Source organism: Pelophylax lessonae (genome assembly GCF_965119305.1).
Source record: "Pelophylax lessonae genome assembly, chromosome: 4".
Lineage (NCBI taxonomy): Eukaryota > Metazoa > Chordata > Amphibia > Anura > Ranidae > Pelophylax > Pelophylax lessonae.
The window spans coordinates 63008111-63029660 of NC_138771.1; the positions used below are offsets into that span (position 1 = coordinate 63008111).

General features: G+C 46.7%; 1 protein-coding gene across 1 annotated transcript in view; it reads left to right on the plus strand.

Annotated features, from left to right (window-relative positions):
* Positions 1-21550, plus strand: part of LOC309552504 (uncharacterized protein) — a gene marked incomplete at both ends in the record, with an annotated part of 152322 nt that overhangs the window by 59213 nt on the left and 71559 nt on the right. The window contains 4 exon segments of the mRNA XM_082253471.1: positions 17136-17180; positions 17183-17630; positions 20478-20613; positions 20922-21036. Coding sequence (XP_082109597.1) covers positions 17136-17180; positions 17183-17630; positions 20478-20613; positions 20922-21036 — 744 coding nt within the window.

Sequence of the window (21550 nt, forward strand, 5' to 3'; positions counted from 1 at the left end):
TCTCTTGATCCCTATAATCCTATCTATCGATCCCTATATCCCTCACAATCCCTATACATGTGTACATATGGGGGGAGGGGTGACCTGTCATCAATGGGGTGGAAGGATCCAATGAAAGGGTGTCGGTTATTTTGTATCTATTAATATCCACAACACTTACCAATCCCAGTGTCGGTATTTCGGGGAGGTCCATTGGCTTTACGGCCGAGACCAATACATCTGAGAACGGCTCTGGCGCAGCCGCGCACAAAAGCCCGAGCCCTCTTCATTTTGGGGGGCTTCTTGGTTGGGGTATCTGCAGGATGGTCACTGATACCTTCTTCCATAGCTGCTCTTCCTATGGGGGGTTTCTCTTTGGTGTTTTTCAGAGAAAAAAGCTGTTTACATTTAAATTGGTTCATTATTAAGAATAATGAAACACGCTTTAAACGTACAACGATGAAATCGCAATGAAATTGAAATCAAATGAAATCAAATCCAATGAAATCGCAAGAAATATCTCAGCAGAGATAAAGACAGGTCTTCACTGGTCAGCGTCAACACTTGTCTCAGTGATTTCCCGCTCCTGCGGCTCCTTATATAGGCTATGGCTCCTCCCACTGGTCATGTGACTTTTTTAAAAATCTCACGATGACTCAGCAAAAAAAAATAACTGACGATTTTTCTTAAAGGAGCCTCGTCCTTGTTTGCGAGCTGTGTGAATTCAGGCTGTAGGCTCAGTATACGGATCTAATAGGGATACGGCTCCTGTAATAACATGTTTTTCTGGAAGTGACAGTTATTTTCACTGACATTTAACCCTTACAGTCCCATGGCTGAAATAAAAATCTGTATTCCTATGATAAGACGGTGAATGTTGTCTTATAAATCCTCCCAGAGATCAAATCTTCCCATTTATTTCAGCATTCTTAAAAAACAATTATTTTTCCACTTTTTAACCCTTTAACTGCCAAACTATCCCCCCCCTTTTCAGGTTTTAACCCTTTCACGACTAAACTATATATTTAATTTTTTTAAAAACTTTAACTGTAAATCCAATGTTCCCCCTTTCATTTATTAACCCTTTCACTGCCAAATCTGTTTTTTTTTTTTTTTTTCCCCATTTCTTGGCCATATGTTAAAATATAAATAAAGGAAAATGTTTTTAGTTTTGGATGGAGTGGAGAGGGATTAGAACACCTGTTAGGTTTTTATCGCTGTGTGCGCCCCCTTTAGGGATATTCACCCTCTTTGTGTTTTATGTTTACCATTACCACCAAAAGTGAAAGAAAATTCCAATATTTGGGTTGTCACCAGAAGCAGAATTAGAGGGAAATCTTCCAATGGGGACACTAGTTCTGGTGACACCCTGGGATTATGTCACATGGGAGGATTTCTCTAACTTCCGTTTTTGTCTATGGGACAGGAAGTGAAGGGAAATCTCCCCAACGGGGACACAGACGGCAAAGAAAACCTGACAGGGGTTCTATCCCTCCCTTGGGGAAAAATGTGTCTTTAGTTCTATTTTACCTTTTAACTTGTATGTGGGGGGAGTCTGAAAAAGGGTGCAGAATATTACACATGGGGCTCAGCGGGGGTGTAGTGTCTGCAGACACAAGCAACTGCTACTTTCAGAGAGGGGGAGGGGAGAGCACTCAGTCATTTTAACCCTTTCACTGTTGGAAATTTATTTATGTATTTTCATTTTTCCAATGTGCTAATTGCTAATTTCTGCCTTCAAAGCATTCCATAGTTTGTGAAGTGAGGAAGGCCCCGCCCAGTCACACCTCTGACATACACCTAGATGGTAAATGCCCATTTTTTAAAGTGTTTTTGCTTTTTTTTAACCCAACAAGCACAGAGCAGTCTATTGGTTTCATTGGGCCGCCCTATGTGCGACAAACATGGCAAAGTAGTGCATGGCGTGTTCCGGGTCACTTTTTTTATTGTTCGCAGTGATTCCTCACATGTGGGGTTCGAATACCGTTTACATATGAGGGCGCGAGGTGCATATGCGTTCTCCTCTGCGTGCGAGCACTGAGGGATTGGGGCACTAAAGGTGTTTTTTTTTCTTATTTATTTTATTCTTTATTTTACACGGTTCCTTTCATTTTTGTCACTTTTATTCCTATTACAAGGCATGTAGACATCCCTGGTAATAGAATATAAGCAGTGGCGGCTGGTGCCGTGGGGGCGCAGGGGCGCCGCCCCCCTATCCATGCTTCCGACCCCCTAATCTACATGCGGGCGCCGGATGCATGGACTTCAATGGGGCTTTTTTTTTTTTTAGCCATGTGATTAGAGCCAGAGGCTCTAATAGGCTAAAAAAAGGGTGGGCTCAGGGCACAGAACACTGCGCCCTGAGCCCACCCAGTTGTGTGACAATAGCAAATGAAAATTCGCTATTGTCACACGGATCCTCCTCCTCCTTGCCAATCAGGAAGCGGAACTTGAGACCCGTTTTCAGATTGGCCAAAAGGAGAAGCCATGGAATTGGGCATTGGGGAGGAGGGATGAGACGCAGAAAACAGGAGGAAGAAGCCGAAGCCGCTGCCTGCTGCTGCAGATATCCAGGCAGGGTGAGTGAGCGGGGGAGATCCTGCCTGTCCTCTGTCCTGTCCCCTGTTTCCTGTCTCCTGTCCTGCTAAGGTCCTGGGGAGGGGGGGTTATGGTGCGCGGCCTGGTGTGGTCCGCGGGGGCCGCCCCACGGGTGCTCCATGGGCCATATAAGGATAAGGATGACCGGTCCTCTTTTTGGAGAGATGTAGGGTCTGAAAGACCCCAAATCTCTTCTTTACCTTTAACCACTTCCCCCAAATGTACGCCCCGTACGTCCTTGGGTGTCACTGGTAATACCGGGATGGTGGGGGCACCTACAGGCATCATCTCCGTATCATTGTTTGCAGCCAGAAAATTCTCTACAAAGCAGAAGTGATCTGAGGGGCCAATTAGCTACTCGATCATCGATCACTTCTGCGGGTTGCTGAAGGAGGTTCCACCCCCCTCCCCCGTCTCTCCAGTCCCATAGAAGAGGCCGGGAGTGATGCGGCCGGCGGCGATGGCTGCCCTGTACAGAGAGAGAGGAACTGACGTTGTCCCCCTCTCTATGTAACCCTGGAAACAGGGAGCGACGAGTATTCATCATTTCCCGGCTCCGCCCCCTTTGTTTACCTGTCCATCAGTGACCAGAGAAGCAGCCGATTGGACCGATCTCAGTCTGATTGGCTGCATGGGGGGGGGGGGGCAGAGGAGAGATTTGGGGTCTAATGGATCCCAAGTCTCTCCATAAAGAGGACAGGACATGTCACGGCCCATGCTGTCACAAGAGATGCTGTTCATCCCTTGTGATACAAATAAAGTTATTACCAAAAAATAAAATAAAAAAATGGTATATATATTTTTTTTAAATAAAATAAATAATAAATTATAAAAAAAGTAATTAAAGCGCCCCCGTCCCACTCTGCTTATGCAAATGGAATGGATACGTTACACCCGCACATATATATAAACGGTGATCGCACCGCACATCTGAGGTATTGTCGCGAACGTCAAAGCGATGCGATAATTCTATCACCAGACCTCCTGTGCCACTCTAAACTGGTAACCTGTAAAGGTATTTAAAGCATCGCCTATGGAGAATTTTAAGGTCCGTGGTTTGCCGCCATTTCACAGGCAGACGCAATTTTAAAGCGGGAATTGTTAGGTACCTTTTTACTCGGTGTAACATTATCTTTCACAGTATGCAAATAATTGGGCTAACTTTGCGGTTTTATTTATTTTTTTATTCTTGAAAGTGTTTTTTTTTTCCAAAAAACCGCTGTGCAAATACCGTGTGACAACAAAAATTGCAACACCCATCATTTTATTCTGTAGGGTCTCTGCTAATAATTTTTGCTAGTAATTTTCTAGTACAAGAAGTAGATTTTTACATGCAGGAGCGAAGTGTCAGAATAGGATTGGAAAGGAGGGGGTTAAAAGCAAATGATAACAAAAAAATTATTTTTTCGCTTTAAAGGAAAAAAAAATGTATTTACAGTGGGTACGGAAAGTATTCAGACCCCCTTAAATTTTTCACTCTTTGTTATATTGCAGCCATTTGCTAAAATCATTTAGGTTCATTCTTCTTCCTCATGAATGTACACATAGCACCCCATACTGACAGAAAAACACAGAATTGTTGACATTGTTGCAGATTTATTAAAAAAGAAAAACTGAAATATCACATGGTCCTAAGTATTCAGACCCTTTGCGCAGTATTTAGTAGAAGCCCCCTTTTGATCTAATACAGCCAGGAGTCTTTTTGGGAAAGATTCAACAAGTCTTTCACACCTGGATTTGGGGATCCTCTGCCATTCCTCCTTGCAGATCCTCTCCAGTAGGGATGATCGAACGGTTCGGGTCGACCATCGGTTCGACCCGAACATTGGATGTTCGATATTCGGCCGAATACCGAACTTTTTGCGGCAAAAGTTCGGTATTCGGCCACCAGAACCGCCCAAAATGCACTGGGACAGGAACTGGGCTTTAAAAGCCCGTGATTGGCCCAGAAACGTCTGCAAAAGCCAATGAGGGGGCAGGAGTCTCCTAGGAACGTGATTGGAGTGACTACGGGGACCAGAGGCCAATCAGGAGTGAATACGCCCCACACTATATAAGATGGCCCCGCCTAACCCCTAGCACAGTTATCCAGAGCCTGTTGAAGAGAGTTGAAGCAGTTCTGTCTGACTCCTGCTTGCTACACTACATTTCCTACATATCGAGTGGTTCTAAAGCTCCATATAGCAGAATTGTATTTAGCTTACAGCCAGTGTAGTTAGATACAGCGATTGTGCTGGTTCTTAGAGTTAAAAAAAAAAAAAAAAAAAAAAAACTTAAGGGACAGTGTCAGTCTTCTGCTGTATGGAGCTTTCTATTTAGTGGAAAGGGATATCTAGTGTAGTTAGGGAACTTTGTACTACATTAGTTAGATTTGAAAATTTAGTTTCTGTAGGGAAAGTGTGAGGGTTCTGTTTAGTGAGCACGTGGCACAGTGCTGCTCTATCACAGCAGGTATACGTGCTTGCTAGGCAGCAAAATACAGTGACAACTTAACGCCTGTTGTTCAAAGCGTTAGGTGCACTGTACAAAAGCCTTTGCAACTGTGCGTGACACGCAACTGCTGTGCTGTATCCAGCGACAACTGTGGGTCGCATAGCAGTGTGCGTTTTTCACCGCACACAGTTGCCAACGCATCAGTGACAACCTAACGCCTGTTGTTCAAAGCGTTAGGTCCACTGTGCAAAAGGCTTTGCTACTGTGCGTGAACCGCAACTGCTGTGCTGTATCCAGCGACAACTGTGGGTCGCATAGCAGTGTGCGTTTTTCACCGCACACAGTTGCCAACGCATCAGTGACAACTTAACGCCTGTTGTTCAAAGCGTTAGGTGCACTGTACAAAAGCCTTTGCAACTGTGCGTGACACGCAACTGCTGTGCTGTATCCAGCGACAACTGTGGGTCGCATAGCAGTGTGCGTTTTTCACCGCACACAGTTGCCAACGCATCAGTGACAACCTAACGCCTGTTGTTCAAAGCGTTAGGTCCACTGTGCAAAAGGCTTTGCTACTGTGCGTGAACCGCAACTGCTGTGCTGTATCCAGCGACAACTGTGGGTCGCATAGCAGTGTGCGTTTTTCACCGCACACAGTTGCCAACGCATCAGTGACAACCTAACGCCTGTTGTTCAAAGCGTTAGGTCCACTGTGCAAAAGGCTTTGCTACTGTGCGTGAACCGCAACTGCTGTGCTGTATCCAGCGACAACTGTGGGTCGCATAGCAGTGTGCGTTTTTCACCGCACACAGTTGCCAACGCATCAGTGACAACTTAACGCCTGTTGTTCAAAGCGTTAGGTGCACTGTACAAAAGCCTTTGCAACTGTGCGTGACACGCAACTGCTGTGCTGTATCCAGCGACAACTGTGGGTCGCATAGCAGTGTGCGTTTTTCACCGCACACAGTTGCCAACGCATCAGTGACAACCTAACGCCTGTTGTTCAAAGCGTTAGGTCCACTGTGCAAAAGGCTTTGCTACTGTGCGTGAACCGCAACTGCTGTGCTGTATCCAGCGACAACTGTGGGTCGCATAGCAGTGTGCGTTTTTCACCGCACACAGTTGCCAACGCATCAGTGACAAATATGCCTGGTAGACCAAGAAAAGGCATACGTGGCCCTGCTGCGGAAAGGGGCACAGCTTCTAGGGTGTCTAGAGGCAGGGGTGGACGTGGTGGTCAGTCCTCAGCCAGGCCACCATTTGGATTGTTCTCCGGCAGTGGCCAAGCTATACGTCCACAGTATGTACAGGAGGTGGTGGACTATATGAACAAACCCTCATCATCGGCATCATCTGCAACTACAGTGACCCAGGCAGAGAAAAGTGGTCAGTCTTCTGCAGTTGTCAGAACAAATACAGATGAGTCCATGTCCACCTCATGTCCTCCCTTAGACCCAATTTCAGACATGGCAGAGGAGTCAGCTGAGCTGTTTGACCACAGTGTCGGCCATCTACTCCAGCCTGATGCTCAGTCCTTTATGGAGTCTGATGTTGGGTCTGAGTTTGAGGAGGAGGCAGAGCAAACAAGAGGGGAGAGCAGACGGCCCGCTCCATCTAAGGCCGCACCTGTTGTCTCCCAGGCCAGGCCTTATGCTCAGTCTTTGATAGAATCAGATGTTGGGTCTGAGGTTGAGGAGGAGGCAGAGCAAACAAGAGGGGAGAGCAGACGGCCCGCTCCATCTAAGGCCGCACCTGTTGTCTCCCAGGCCAGGCCTGATGCTCAGTCTTTGATGGAGTCAGATGTTGGGTCTGAGGTTGAGGAGGAGGCAGAGCAAGCAAGAGGGGAGAGCAGACGGCCTACTCCATCTAAGGCCGCACCTGTTGTCTCCCGGGCCACTATACACACCTCATCTTGCTGGGCCTTTTTTGAGACATCCCATGCAGATAAAACAGTTGCGATCTGCAAGATTTGTAAGAAGGGTATAAAACGTGGCAAAAATGTCAACCACCTGGGTACAAGCTGCCTAAACAGGCATTTGACAACCCACCACTCGGCCCGTTGGCAGGAGCATTTAAAGAACCCACAAAAGGGCCAAAGATTGGTCAGTCGGCCTCCTAGTTCTCCTCGCGCTCCTCCTCATGCTCCATCTGCTCCACCTGCTCCACCTGCACATCAGTCTGTTCCTGGCCCTGCTATAGTCACTCGTCACCTGTTGGCAGCCTCCACTGGCAGGGATGATGATATAGCAGGCAGTGTCGCATCTACCTCCAGCACACCACCAGCTGTATCATCTAGACGCCAAATTTCGATTCCACACATGCTGGAACGAAAAAAAATGTATACTCCCCGCCACCCACATGCCCAGCGTCTAAACAGTAGTTTGGCTAAACTACTGGCTCTGCAACTATTACCATTTAACCTGGTAGAGTCTGCTCCCTTCCGTGACTTCGCAAAATGTGCAGTTCCACAGTGGCAGGTGCCAAGTCGGCATTACTTTTCCCGTAAGGCCCTGCCATCCCTATACCAACATGTGGAAGGCAATGTAGTGTCATCCCTGGCCAAGTCAGTCAGCCGTAAGATACACTTGACGGCTGACACTTGGTCAAGCAAACATGGGCAGGGACGGTACATTTCTGTCACTGCTCACTGGGTGACACTGCTTGCCAGTGGAAGGGATTGTAGCCAGGGCTCGGTGCTGCAGCCAGTGTTGCCCCCACGTCTGCAAACAGCTGGTGGTGTCGCTGATCCGGGTAGATCGATCACTTCTACCCCCTCCTGCTCCTCCTCCTCTACCTCCTCCATGCCCTCCTCTGCAGAATGGTCCTTTGAATATGATGAGATACCACGTAAACGTTCAAAGGGCTATTCTATGTCTCAGGCCAAAAGGTGTCACGCAGTGCTGCAGCTTGTGTGTCTAGGGGACAGGCAGCACACTGCCCCTCAGATTCTTGGGGCTCTGCAGGCACAGGCCCAGAGGTGGTTGACACCACGCCAGCTGCAGCCAGGGATGGTGGTTACTGATAATGGGTCAAACCTCCTGGCCGCCCTTCGTCAGGGAAAGTTAACCCATGTGCCATGCCTGGCGCATGTCCTGAATCTCGTGGTACAGCGGTTTTTGAACTCGTACCCGGGAATGCAGGATGTGCTAAGGATGGCAAGAAGGGTTTGCAGTCACTTCAGGCGGTCGTACAGTGCCACTGCACGTTTGGCCGAAGTGCAGCGCGAGTTTCACCTGCCGGTACACCGCCTCATCTGTGACATGCCCACCCGCTGGAACTCCACCTTGGCTATGCTGCAGCGCCTGTACACGCAGCAGAGGGCCCTCAATGAATACCTATGCGAGTACGGCACCAGCACTGGCTCTGCGCGCCTGGGCTTCTTTTCACCACGGCAGTGGCTTTTGATTAAGGATGCATGCGCTGTCCTCTCGCCATTTGAGGAGGCCACAAGGATGGTCAGCCGGGACAGCGCATGCATCAGTGACACCCTACCGGTACTGTTTTTGTTGGAGCACACTCTGCGTGGCATTATGGACAGGGCACTGGAGGCAGAGCAGCAGGAGGAAGAGGAGGACTTCCTTGCCTCTCAAGGCCCCCTTTATCCTGAGAATCCTGACCCCATTATGCCTAGCTCCCAGAGGCCCGAGCAGGATCCAGGGGTGGAAGAGGAGGAGGAGGACGATTCTGCGGGAACTTTTGCAGGGTTTGAGGAGGAGGAGGAGGAAGACATGCGGCAATCTGCAAGGCCTAGTTTGACTCCCTCGGGACACTTTGGAGTAGTACGTGGCTGGGAGGAGGAGGAGCCCGTTGAAGATAATGTCGTTATGAGTGACCCCGAGGAGTCAGCTTCTCAGGCCTTCGCTAATTTGCGACGCATGGGAAACATCATGCTCCAGAGCCTGCGAAAGGACCCCAGAATCAAGGCCATTAAAGAGACTAACCACTATTGGTTGGCCACCCTACTTGACCCCCGGTACAAGTGTAAAGTCTCGGAGCTTTTCCCATCCACCCATAGAGTCCACAGGATCAAATCCCTTGAGGACAGTCTCAAGAGGAATCTGGTGAACATGTTCCCCGACTCCCGTAGGGTGCAGGGGCGGGGACAACCTACCATGGATTCTACTGGTGGTCACGAGAGGAGCGTTGGAGAAGGCGTGCGGTTGACGGATGCCTTTCGGTCTTTTTTTAGTCCTCACCGCCCAGGCCTCTCAGCTGCCACATCGCATCGACAGCGTCTGCATCACATGGTGGACGATTACGTGAGGGCACAAAGTGACACAGAGGGCTTTTCATGTGACGAATCCGATCCACTGGCATACTGGGTCTTAAGATTAGACCACTGGCCAGAACTGGCCCAGTATGCCATGGAGTTGTTGGCCTGCCCTGCTTCCAGTGTCCTATCGGAACGGGCATTCAGCGCAGCAGGAGGATTCGTCACAGACCATCGAACTAGACTCTCCACCGACTCAGTCGACCGTTTGACATTCATTAAGATGAATCAGTCGTGGATATCAAGCTTTGATGCACCTGATGCAGACCTTGTAGACTAGGCTATCGTTGTGATGTGGCAGTTGAGCCTCAGTTTAAGCCTGGACCATGGTGCCACCCTCAAACCCTCCTCTCATTCTCTTTACGTTCACAGAACCTCATTTTGGTTATGACAAAAACGACAATGTTTGCGCACCTGTTCCACAGGTGCACACCTTTACAATTTTTGGGCCTCCTTCAACACCAGCTCTTTGGGGTTAAGGTGGGGAGGCTATGCTAAAACAAAAACGGCAATGTTTGCGCACCTGTTCCACAGGTGCACACCTTTACAATTTTTGGGCCTCCTTCAACACCAGCTCTTTGGGGTTAAGGTGGGGAGGCTATGCTAAAACAAAAACGACAATGTTTGCGCACCTGTTCCACAGGTGCACACCTTTACAATTTTTGGGCCTCCTTCAACACCAGCTCTTTGGGGTTAAGGTGGGGAGGCTATGCTAAAACAAAAACGACAATGTTTGCGCACCTGTTCCACAGGTGCACACCTTTACAATTTTTGGGCCTCCTTCAACGCCAGCTCTTTGGGGTTAAGGTGGGGAGGCTATGCTAAAACAAAAACGACAATGTTTGCGCACCTGTTCCACAGGTGCACACCTTTACAATTTTTGGGCCTCCTTCAACACCAGCTCTTTGGGGTTAAGGTGGGGAGGCTATGCTAAACAAAAACGACAATGTTTGCGCACCTGTTCCACAGGTGCACACCTTTACAATTTTTGGGCCTCCTTCAACACCAGCTCTTTGGGGTTAAGGTGGGGAGGCTATGCTAAACAAAAACTACCATGTTTGCGAACCTGTTCCACAGGTGCACACCTTTACAATTTTTGGGCCTCCTTCAACACCAGCTCTTTGGGGTTAAGGTGGGGAGGCTATGCTAAAACAAAAACTACCATGTTTGCGAACCTGTTCCACAGGTGCACACCTTTACAATTTTTGGGCCTCCTTCAACACCAGCTCTTTGGGGTTAAGGTGGGGAGGCTATGCTAAAACAAAAACGACAATGTTTGCGCACCTGTTCCACAGGTGCACACCTTTACAATTTTTGGGCCTCCTTCAACACCAGCTCTTTGGGGTTAAGGTGGGGAGGCTATGCTAAACAAAAACTACCATGTTTGCGAACCTGTTCCACAGGTGCACACCTTTACAATTTTTGGGCCTCCTTCAACACCAGCTCTTTGGGGTTAAGGTGGGGAGGCTATGCTAAACAAAAACTACCATGTTTGCGAACCTGTTCCACAGGTGCACACCTTTACAATTTTTGGGCCTCCTTCAACACCAGCTCTTTGGGGTTAAGGTGGGGAGGCTATGCTAAACAAAAACTACCATGTTTGCGAACCTGTTCCACAGGTGCACACCTTTACAATTTTTGGGCCTCCTTCAACACCAGCTCTTTGGGGTTAAGGTGGGGAGGCTATGCTAAACAAAAACTACCATGTTTGCGAACCTGTTCCACAGGTGCACACCTTTACAATTTTTGGGCCTCCTTCAACACCAGCTCTTTGGGGTTAAGGTGGGGAGGCTATGCTAAACAAAAACTACCATGTTTGCGAACCTGTTCCACAGGTGCACACCTTTACAATTTTTGGGCCTCCTTCAAAGCCAGCTCTTTGGGGTTATGGTGGGGAGGCTCCGCCAACACCAAAACTACCATGTTTGCGCACCTGTTCCACAGGTGCACACCTTCATAATTTTTACGCCTTCTTCAACACCAGCTCTTTGGGCTTACAGTGGTATGGCTCCGCCAACACCCAAACCACAATTTTTGCGCACCTGTCACACAGATGCATATCATTGTAATTTTTTTCCTTACAAAGGCAATTATTGCTTTCATTACCAGCACTTTCATAGGGATATGGTGTCAAGGCATCGTCCGCACCACCAAATGCCCAATTTTTAAGCATCCTTTACTTCTATTCAAAGTCAAGAGACAACAGTATTCATCCAAAACATCTCTAATCTTGTTCACTCTGCACTACATTGTGGCCCCTACCCCTAACCCTCAATGTATCCGTGCATATATGTCTGTTTCTTGTGAGATTTCAAGTTAAAGTGCACCAAACACCATTTTACATGAAATAAAGTGCAATTACATACATCTTTGGACTTCTTGAAACATTTGGTAATAAAAGCCCCATTGTGGAAATACACCCGTTAATTATATGCACATTTAAAGAGACAGCACCTTTTTCCAAAAAAACCTCTAATCTTGTTCCCAGTGCACTGCATTATGTCCCCATCATACACATTGGCTGAGCCGTTGATTAGGAGCAAAAGAAAGGTGCGGTTAAGCAAAAAAGTCATTTTTGAAGGTTTGGTATGCTGTAATTCTGGTTCTGGACATGCTACAGAGCTGAAACTTCACAGGTACAACTTTTAGACCCCCCAGACACTAAATCCAAAGAAATCTCTTTTTTTTTTTTTTTTTTTTATTTTTTCAATAATTGGCTATCTATCAAAAACGACAATTTTTAAGAACTTTTTTTTGTGTGATTAATAGTCCCTGGGGCATGACCCAGAACCCTAGGCACTTTTTAGGGGCATTTATTGGGTTTTAGGGCTTAAAAATGGTGTTTTTTGATTACAGAAGTTCGGGTCCCATTGATTTCAATGGGGTTCTGAAATCCGAACCGAACTTTCGTGAAGTTCGGGTGTTCTGGTCGAACCGAACTTTTCAAAAGTTCGATCATCCCTACTCTCCAGTTCTGTCAGGTTGGATGGTAAACGTTGGTGGACAGCCATTTTTAGGTCTCTCCAGAGATGCTCAATTGGGTTCAAGTCAGGGCTCTGGCTGGGCCATTCAAGAACAGTCACGGAGTTGTTGTGAAGCCACTCCATCGTTATTTTAGCTGTGCTTAGGGTCATTGTCTTGTTGGAAGGTAAACCTTCGGCCCAGTCTGAGGTCCAGAGCACTCTGGAGAAGGTTTTTGTCCAGGATATCCCTGTACTTGGCCGCATTCATCTTTCCCTCGATTGCAACCAGTCGTCCTGTCCCTGCAGCTGAAAAACACCCCCACAGCATGATGCTGCCACCACCATGCTTCACTGTTGGGACTGTATTGGACAGGTGATGAGCAGTGCCTGGTTTTCTCCACACATACCGCTTAGAATTAAGGCCAAAAAGTTCTATTTTGGTCTCATCAGACCAGAGAATCTTATTTCTCACCATCTTGGAGTCCTTCAGGTGTTTTTTAGCAAACTCCATGCAGGCTTTCATGTGTCTTACACTGAGGAGAGGCTTCCGTCGGGCCACTCTGCCATAAACCCCCGACTGGTGGAGGGCTGCAGTGATGGTTGACTTTCTACAACTTTCTCCCATCTCCTGACTGCATCTCTGGAGCTCAGCCACAGTGATCTTTGGGTTCTTCTTTACCTCTCTCACCAAGGCTCTTCTCCCCCGATAGCTCAGTTTGGCCGGACGGCCAGCTCTAGGAAGAGTTCTGGTCGTCCCAAACGTCTTCCATTTGAGGATTATGGAGGCCACTGTGCTCTTAGGAACCTTAAGTGCAGCAGAAATCTTTTTGTAACCTTGGCCAGATCTGTGCCTAACCACAATTCTGTCTCTGAGCTCTTCAGGCAGTTCCTTTGACCTCATGATTCTCATTTGCTCTGACATGCATTGTGATCTGGAAGGTCTTATATAGACAGGTGTGTGGCTTTCCTAATCAAGTCCAATCAGTATAATCAAACACAGCTGGACTCAAATGAAGGTGTAGAACCATCTCAAGGATGATCAGAAGTAATGGAAAGCACCTGAGTTGAATATATGAGTGTCACAGCAAAGGGTCTGAATACTTAGGACCATGTGATATTTCAGTTTTTCTTTTTTAATAAATCTGCAACAATGTCAACAATTCTGTGTTTTTCTGTCAGTATGGGGTGCTATGTGTACATTCATGAGGAAGAAGAATGAACCTAAATGATTTTTGCAAATGGCTGCAGTATAACAAAGAGTGAAAAATTTAAGGGGGTCTGAATACTTTCCGTACCCACTGTACTTACAGCCTGGACTGGAAGTCACGTCATGACGTCGCTCTGGTCCTCCTCCCTGTACTAATGACACTGGCAGGGAAGGGCTAACCTAGGGGTGACCAAAGGGTTAAATGTGAGCCTAGGGGAGTGTTTTCTAACTGTACAGGGGAGGGACTTCTGGAATCAACACAGAGACCTGTGATTCTATATAGAAGGATCACAGGAGCTCTGTGATCATTCCAGAGAGAAGAACGGTCAGCTGTGTTTACAACATCCGACCGTCCTTCTCTCTCAGCGGGGATCGATCGCGGGTGCCGGTCCTGTGATTTGGATTTGGCACCCCCGCTTCCTAATGGGGAAAGCACGCTCCTGCGAACCGACGTACTCAAACGTCGGTTCTTGCAGTCGAGCCAGCCTGCCACAGTATATCTGTAAGTGGTTAACCCCTTAATGGCCCCTGGGTTAACCCTTTCCCTGCCAGTGTCATTATTACAGTGCATATTTTTAGCACTGATTACTGTAGTAATGTCATTGGTATCCTCAAAAGTGTCAAAAATGTCAGTTAGGGGTCCGACCTGTCCGCCGCAATGTCGCAGTCCCGCAAAAAATCGCAGATCGCCGCCATTACTAGTTAAAAAAAAAAAAAAATGGCATGAATCTTTCCCGTAGTTTGTAGACGCGATTAACTTTTGCACAAACCAATCAAAATACGCTTATTCTGTTTTTTTTTATTTTTTTTACGAATAATATGTAGCAGAATACAAATTGGCCTAAAATTATGAAAAAAATTTGATTTTACATTTTTTTTTTATTAATGGGAATGTTATGTAGCAGAAAGTGAAAAAAAAAAATACGGTATATATATATATATATATATATTTTATTTTTTTTCAGAATTGTCGTTTTTTTTGTTTAAAGCGCAAAAAATAAAAATCGCAGAGGTGATCAAATACCTCCAAAAGAAAGCTCTATTTGTGGGAAAAAAAAGGTCGTCAATTATATTTGGGTACAGCGTCGTACGACCGTGCAATTTTCCATTAACAACTTGCCGTCCGCTGCCCGACTATATACGGCGGCGGTCAGCCCCTCACAGGCAAAGTGACGTACCGGTATGTCACTAGCCTGGGAGCGAATAGGGGGCGAGCGTGCGCCGCCGGAGGCGCGCTCCCTTCCCCGCTCGTACCCGAAGTAGCCGGCGCATGTGACTGGCGGACCCGATGTCCGCCGGTCACTTGCGATCATCGGGTAGAGATGGAGAAAGTCGCCTGTCACTCTCCCCTGTGTAAAAGCACAGATCACTCGGTCCTGCTATGTAGGACCGTTGATCTGTGCTGTTACACACACAGCCACATCCAATCACAGTAAGAAACACGCCCCTAGGGACACACTTGACCCTTCCCGCTCCAATAAAGTTAACCCCTTCCCTGCCAGTGTCATTTTACAGTAACAGTGCATATGTATAGCACGGATTACTGTAGTAATGTCACTGGTACCCCCAAAAGTGTCAAAAATGTCAGTCAAGGGTCTGATCTGTCCGCCGCAATGTCGCAGTCCCGCAAAAAAAATCGCAGATCGCCGCCATTACTTGTTAAAAAAAAAAAGCAATAAAAATGATAAAAATCCTTCCCTTAGATAGTAAACGCAATAAATTTTGCGCAAACCAATCAAAGTACGCTTTTTGCGTTTTTTTTTTAACAAACATATGTAGCAGAAAACAAATTGGCCTAAAATGTTAAAAAATTTAGATTTTTACATTTTTTGGGGGGGAATTTCATATAAAAAATGTGAAAAATATTGTTATTTTTGCAAAATTGTCGCTGTTTTTTTGTTTATAGCGCATGATCAAAAAATCGCACAGGTGATCAAATACCACCAAAAGAAAGCTCTGTTTGTGGGAAAAAAAGGACGCCAAATTCGTTTAGGTACAGCGTCGCACGACCGCGCAATTGTCCATTAAAGTCATGCAGTGCCGAATCGCAAAATAAGCCCTGGTCAGGAAGGGGGTAAAATCTTCCGGGGTTTAAGTGGTTAAATTAACACAGTGTCAAATTGCAAAAAATGGCCGGGTCATTAAGGGGGGTAAATCCTTCCCGTCCAGAAGTGGTTGAAGGGGAATTATACAAAAAAATGATTGGTTAAACCCACCAGTGCTTTTTATAAACAGCTATATATAGATCAGACCATAATAAGGAGGAAGGAGGGACGCATGGCACGCCCCCAGGCCAAGCTTTGGAACGCAAGACACGCCTCCAGACTGGGCTTTGAAACGCAAGGCACGCCTCTACCACTGGGTAGCGATGTGTTAGACGAAAGGCACGCCCCCTATTGCTGAGTCATGATACGAGCACGGTCACTTACGCAGGACACGCCCCTAGTGGGCAGGGAAGGAGGCGGGCGCCCTCTAGCGTGCTGTGCGGGGCGGTGGCACGTGGAGGAAGTACATTGTTGTAGGTTGGTGACAAATTCGATCTGTGTGTTGTATGTCACGCCCATATATTTATAACTTCATTGTATGTCACCCCCATATATATATATATATATATATATATATATATATATATATATATAAAACTTTATTGTATGTCACCCCCATATTTATATATATATATATATAACTTCATTGTATGTCACCCCCATATATATATATATATATATATATATATATATTTATATATATATATATAAAACTTCATTGTATGTCACCCCCATATATATATATATATAATTTCATTGTATGTCACCCCCATATATATATATATATATATATATATATATATATATAACGTCATTGTATGTCACCCCCATATATATATAACTTCATTGTATGTCACCCCCATATATATATATATATATATATATATAACTTCATTGTATGTCACCCCCATATATATGTAACTTCATTGTATGTCACCCCCATATATATATATATATATAACTTCATTGTATGTCACCCCCATATATATATATATATGTAACTTCATTGTATGTCACCCCCATATATATATAACTTCATTGTATGTCACCCCTATATATACTGTGTGTATATATATATATATATATATATACCTACATTGTATGTCACCCCCTATACCGTCTCCATGTCCTCCTATATATAATACATTGTATCAGTGTGTATATCACCCCCTATACCGTGTCCATGTCCTCCTATATATAATACATTGTATCAGTGTGTATGTCACCTCCCCATATCGGCTCTATGTACAATCTTTTAACCTGTCCCCATTTTATCCCTCATTTCCAGCCATGGCAATAGTACTCAGATTATAGGCCGGCCTCCCTTACATCTCCTCCAGCCCCTGCTCCTGTAATCTGCCTGTATAATAGGGATGTTTCCTGGAATGTGGCATCCCCTGCGTTGTTCTTAGGTGTAGCGCACTGACAGCGCCTCCTATGAAGACACGAGCTGCCAATTAGTGCTATTTTTTAATGATTTCTGCATGTGTGAATGGCTTACCTCTGTATCTACAGAACAGGAGCAGGCAAGGATCTGCAGTAAAGTTTAGATCTCACCTGGCAGCGTTTTTCTTTTCCTGACTGCTGATTGGCTGCCATGAACAATGTCATTCTCACATTATCTTTCTGTACTATTCTCACAGAGCTATGTACCATCCCCCGGCGGAGGCCATATTGTGTCAAGTGACCACGATCCGCCATGTCTTGGTGTGCGGTGGGACTAGTCCAGGTCGGGCGGACAAGGAAGACATTTCCAGCGTCTCTATTACTGCAGTGCAGAAGGCTGGCGGCCGGACGGCGGAAGAGCGATGATCTTCTGGAGTTGTGCCATCGATGGTTCTTCCTGTTGGGGGAGAAGATGACTCTGGCCTCTGTTCTAGGAGGACGTCACAGCCTGGGGCCCCTGGGAGCCCAAATGAAAAGGAACATGGTAAAGGAATGGTGGGACGCCATGGTGCTGCACCAGGAACAGGTTCTGCCCATTGACTCTTTGTGTCACCTACCAGGAACATCCAACCCTTCACCAAGACCACCGCTGAAGACCCTCCCCAAAGCCCGTCTGGACCGCCTCCAAAACCAAAGTCTAACCCAGGAGGAGCTGGAAAAGATGGCCGGTCCTCGCCAAGATCTCCTATATGGTAACAATGACACAAATAGAGATGGGCTGAACACCCCCGTTCGGGAATTCTGCCACAAACCCATTAAAGGCTATGGGGTGCGAACATAAGAAATCAAAAGTCCCCATTATGAAGGCTTATATGCAAGTAATTGGCCATAAAAAGGGTATGGGGGCTGGGTACTACCCTGGGGGACAAGTATCAATGCAACATTTTTTCACAGGAGCAGTGATTTTAATGATGCTTAAAGTGCAACAATAAAAATGAAAAAGTGTCTGTAAAGTGGAGCATCTGTACCATGTATAGAACCTGCTGCAGCAAAACAGACATTTATCAACTAAAAAAAATATTTAAATCACATTTAAATTGATTTGCAAGTGCTGGCACCCAGCTATTTAAAAAGGAAAGAAGGAAACGGTGTGGGGTCCCCCCAGTACTTACCAGACCCTTATCCAAGCATGCATCCTCCTACAAGGGCCTCTTACACACAACCTTGGGCTGTGTTTGTGGGGGTCTGTGGGCAAGGGGCTTATCGAAATCTGGCAGCCCCCTTTTAACAAGGGGGCCCCCAGGTCCTATTCCCTCCCCCCTCCCATGGGAATGAGTAGGGTACCCCTACTCATTCACCAAAAAAGTGTCAAAAAAAAAAAATCAGTAGACAGGTTTTTTTTTTTTACAATTTCTTTATTAAAAAGAAAACAACGCTGTCCTTCAATGTAGATCCATCGTCATTAACGACGCCACCACATGACCTAAAAAATACAACAAAATTGCTCCATCCACCGCAAAGGCAAACCACCGAATGTCTGGCTTGCCGTTTGACAGTTCTTATATAGGTAAGGGCGGGGCCACCTGGCGACATCACCTTATGGCACCGCCCCCCTGTGATGTCATTGACCCAGCAAGTATTGGTGAGGTCACAAGAGGGGGCGGTGCCACCAGGTGACATCAACTGACATCATCAAATATGACAGTTCTTCGGTTAGGACGGGGCCACCTGGTGACATCAACTGGTGGCACCGCCCCCCAGTTATGTCATCGACCCAGCATGCACTGGTTGGTGATGTCACAAGGGGGGTGGTGCCACCAGGTGTTGCAGCCAGGTGGCCTCGCTCTTACCTAATATAAGAACTGTCAAACGGCAAGCCAGCCATTGGGCAGTTTGTCTTTGCGGTGGGCGGAGGCATTTTTTTTTTCAGGTCCCGTGGTGGCGGCGTTGTGATTGTCGATCAATCTACATTAGAGGATAGCGGGTTTTTTTTAGTTTTTAATAAAGGATTTGTCAATAACCTGTCTACTGTTTTAGTTAATTTTGACATTTTTTTTTTTGATGAATGGGTCGGGGTACAATGTACCCAATACTCATTCACATATGGCGGGCAAGACCCGATTCTGATGCCCGCAGACCCCCCACAACCACACCCCAAGATTTTGGGGAAGAGATCCTTGTCCCTTTCAACATGTCCCCTGCCCCAAAGCACCCCTGCCTGTTTAGGGCATGTGGTCTGGTATGGTTCAGGAGGGGGTGGGGGCCCACACTCCTCATTTTCCCACCCCACCCCCACCCTTTACCTGACTCCCCTGCCTGCATGCTCTGATAAGGGACTGGTATGTATTGTGGGGGGGGGGGGGTTTGGGGGGCCCCCACACCGTTTTTTTTTGACCGCTGATGGCTCATTGGTTGTTAAGGACGCTGTAGCCGGCTTCCCGGCCGCTCCTTTACAACCAGCTTATACTGCACCCTTATTGGGCAGAGCTTGCGTAGAATGCGCTGTGCAGCACAGGGAACACCCAGCAAACACCCTGCAAATTTGGGTGTTTGCCGAACGGGGTGAATAGCTAATAATAAGCTCAAACTCCTGCTGAGGCTTAACCGTTCGCCCAACACTAGACACAAACTACTGCAGGATATGTCACCATTGTGGGAGGGGCAGAGACACAAACTACTGCAGGAAATTTCACCATTGTGGGAGGGGCAAAGTCACAAACTACTGCAGGAAATGTCACCATTGTGGGAGGGGCAGAGACACAAACTACTGCAGGAAATGTCACCATTGTGGGATGGGCAGAGACACAAACTACTGCAGGAAATGTCACCATTGTGGGAGGGGCAGAGACACAAACTACTGCAGGAAATGTCAACATTGTGGGAGGGGCAGAGACACAAACTACTGCAGGAAATCTCACCATTGTGGGAGGGGCAGAGACACAAACTACTGCAGGAAATCTCACCATTGTGGGAGGGGCAGAGACACAAATTACTGCAGGAAATGTCACCATTGTGGGAGGCGCTGAGACACAAACTACTGCAGGAAATGTCACCATTGTGGAAGGGGCAGAGACACAAACTACTGCAGGAAATGTCACCATTGTGGGAGGGGCAGAGACACAAACTACTGCAGGAAATGTCACCATTGTGGGAGGGGCAGAGACACAAACTACTGCAGGAAATGTCACCATTGTGGGAGGGGCAGAGACACAAAACTGCAGGAAATTTCACCATTGTGGGAGGGGCAGAGACACAAATTACTGCAGGAAATGTCACCATTGTGGGAGGGGCAGAGACACAAATTACTGCAGGAAATGTCACCATTGTGGGAGGGGCAGAGACACAAACTACTGCAGGAAATGTCACCATTGTGGGAGGGGCAGAGACACAAATTACTGCAGGAAATGTCACCATTGTGGGAGGGGCAGAGACAAACTACTGCAGGAAATGTCACCATTGTGGGAGGGGCAGAGACACAAACTACTGCAGGAAATCTCACCATTGTGGGAGGGGCAGAGACACGAATTACTGGGGGAAAATCTCACCATTGTGGGAGGGGCTGAAAATGTTGACTTTTTAAAATATTTTTCCAATTTTAGGTGCCTTGTATTATTACCCCCCTTGTTTGGAGCTCCTGAACAGAAAGTTGCCTTTTGGTATTGCAGAGGTGGGGAGATGTTTTCATCCAATCTCAGACAACAAGGATCTGCACCTGCAGGTCAGCCATCTTGTAATGTACCTAGTAATGGGGGGGGGGGGGTCTAAATTAGTGTGCAAAATACAATGTATTTCTCATTTGTCTTTTACCCACAATGCAGTTTGTTAGTAACTCTCAGGTGTGTGCGCTCTGATTAATACCGGGGAAGGAGATTGGAGGTCACATGGGTTCACAGGCCACCGATTTAATCAACTGGTGCAAAATCCTAAAAACAAGAGATAGAATCCTACTGACAGCGATAAAGCGATAAAGTTCAGGAGTAGAATTGATTTTTATGAGGTTATTAAGTTCCTGTAAGTTGATAAATTTTACTTTCATATTCTAGGGTGGGGGAGAGGACGGCGGCCTCTCTGGTCTGGTTCAGCTCAGCCAAGACTTGCGCTCAGTGGTGGGACTACTGGCTGCGGCAACGGTGGGACTACTGGCTGTGGTGGAGGAAGGTGAGCGCCCTGTGATTGCTGAGACATCTATGGGGGTTATTTATAAGAGATGAGATACACTATATTGTCAAAAGTATTGGGACGCCTGCCTTTACACACATGAACTTTAATGGCATCCCAGTCTTTGTCCGTAGGGTTCAATATTGAGTTGGCCCCCCCCCTTTGCAGCTACTTGAACTACAAGTCCCATGAGGCATTGCAAGGCTGACAGTTACAAGCATGACTCCTAAAGGCAGAGGCATGATGAGACTTGTAGTTCGCAACAGCTGGAGGGCCCCAGGTTGAGCATGCATTCTGTATAGTGTAACCTTCACAAGTAGGCTGTAATAGCAATTCATTAAACAGAGTTGGAACATTGCTGATACCTGTGTAGCTTACATCATAGAGAACTACACTATGTCAAGAGTATTGGGACACCTGCCTTTACACACACATGAACTTTAATGGTATCCCAGTCTTAGTCCGTAGGGTTCAATATTTAGTTGGCCCACCCTTTGCAGCTATAACAGCTTCA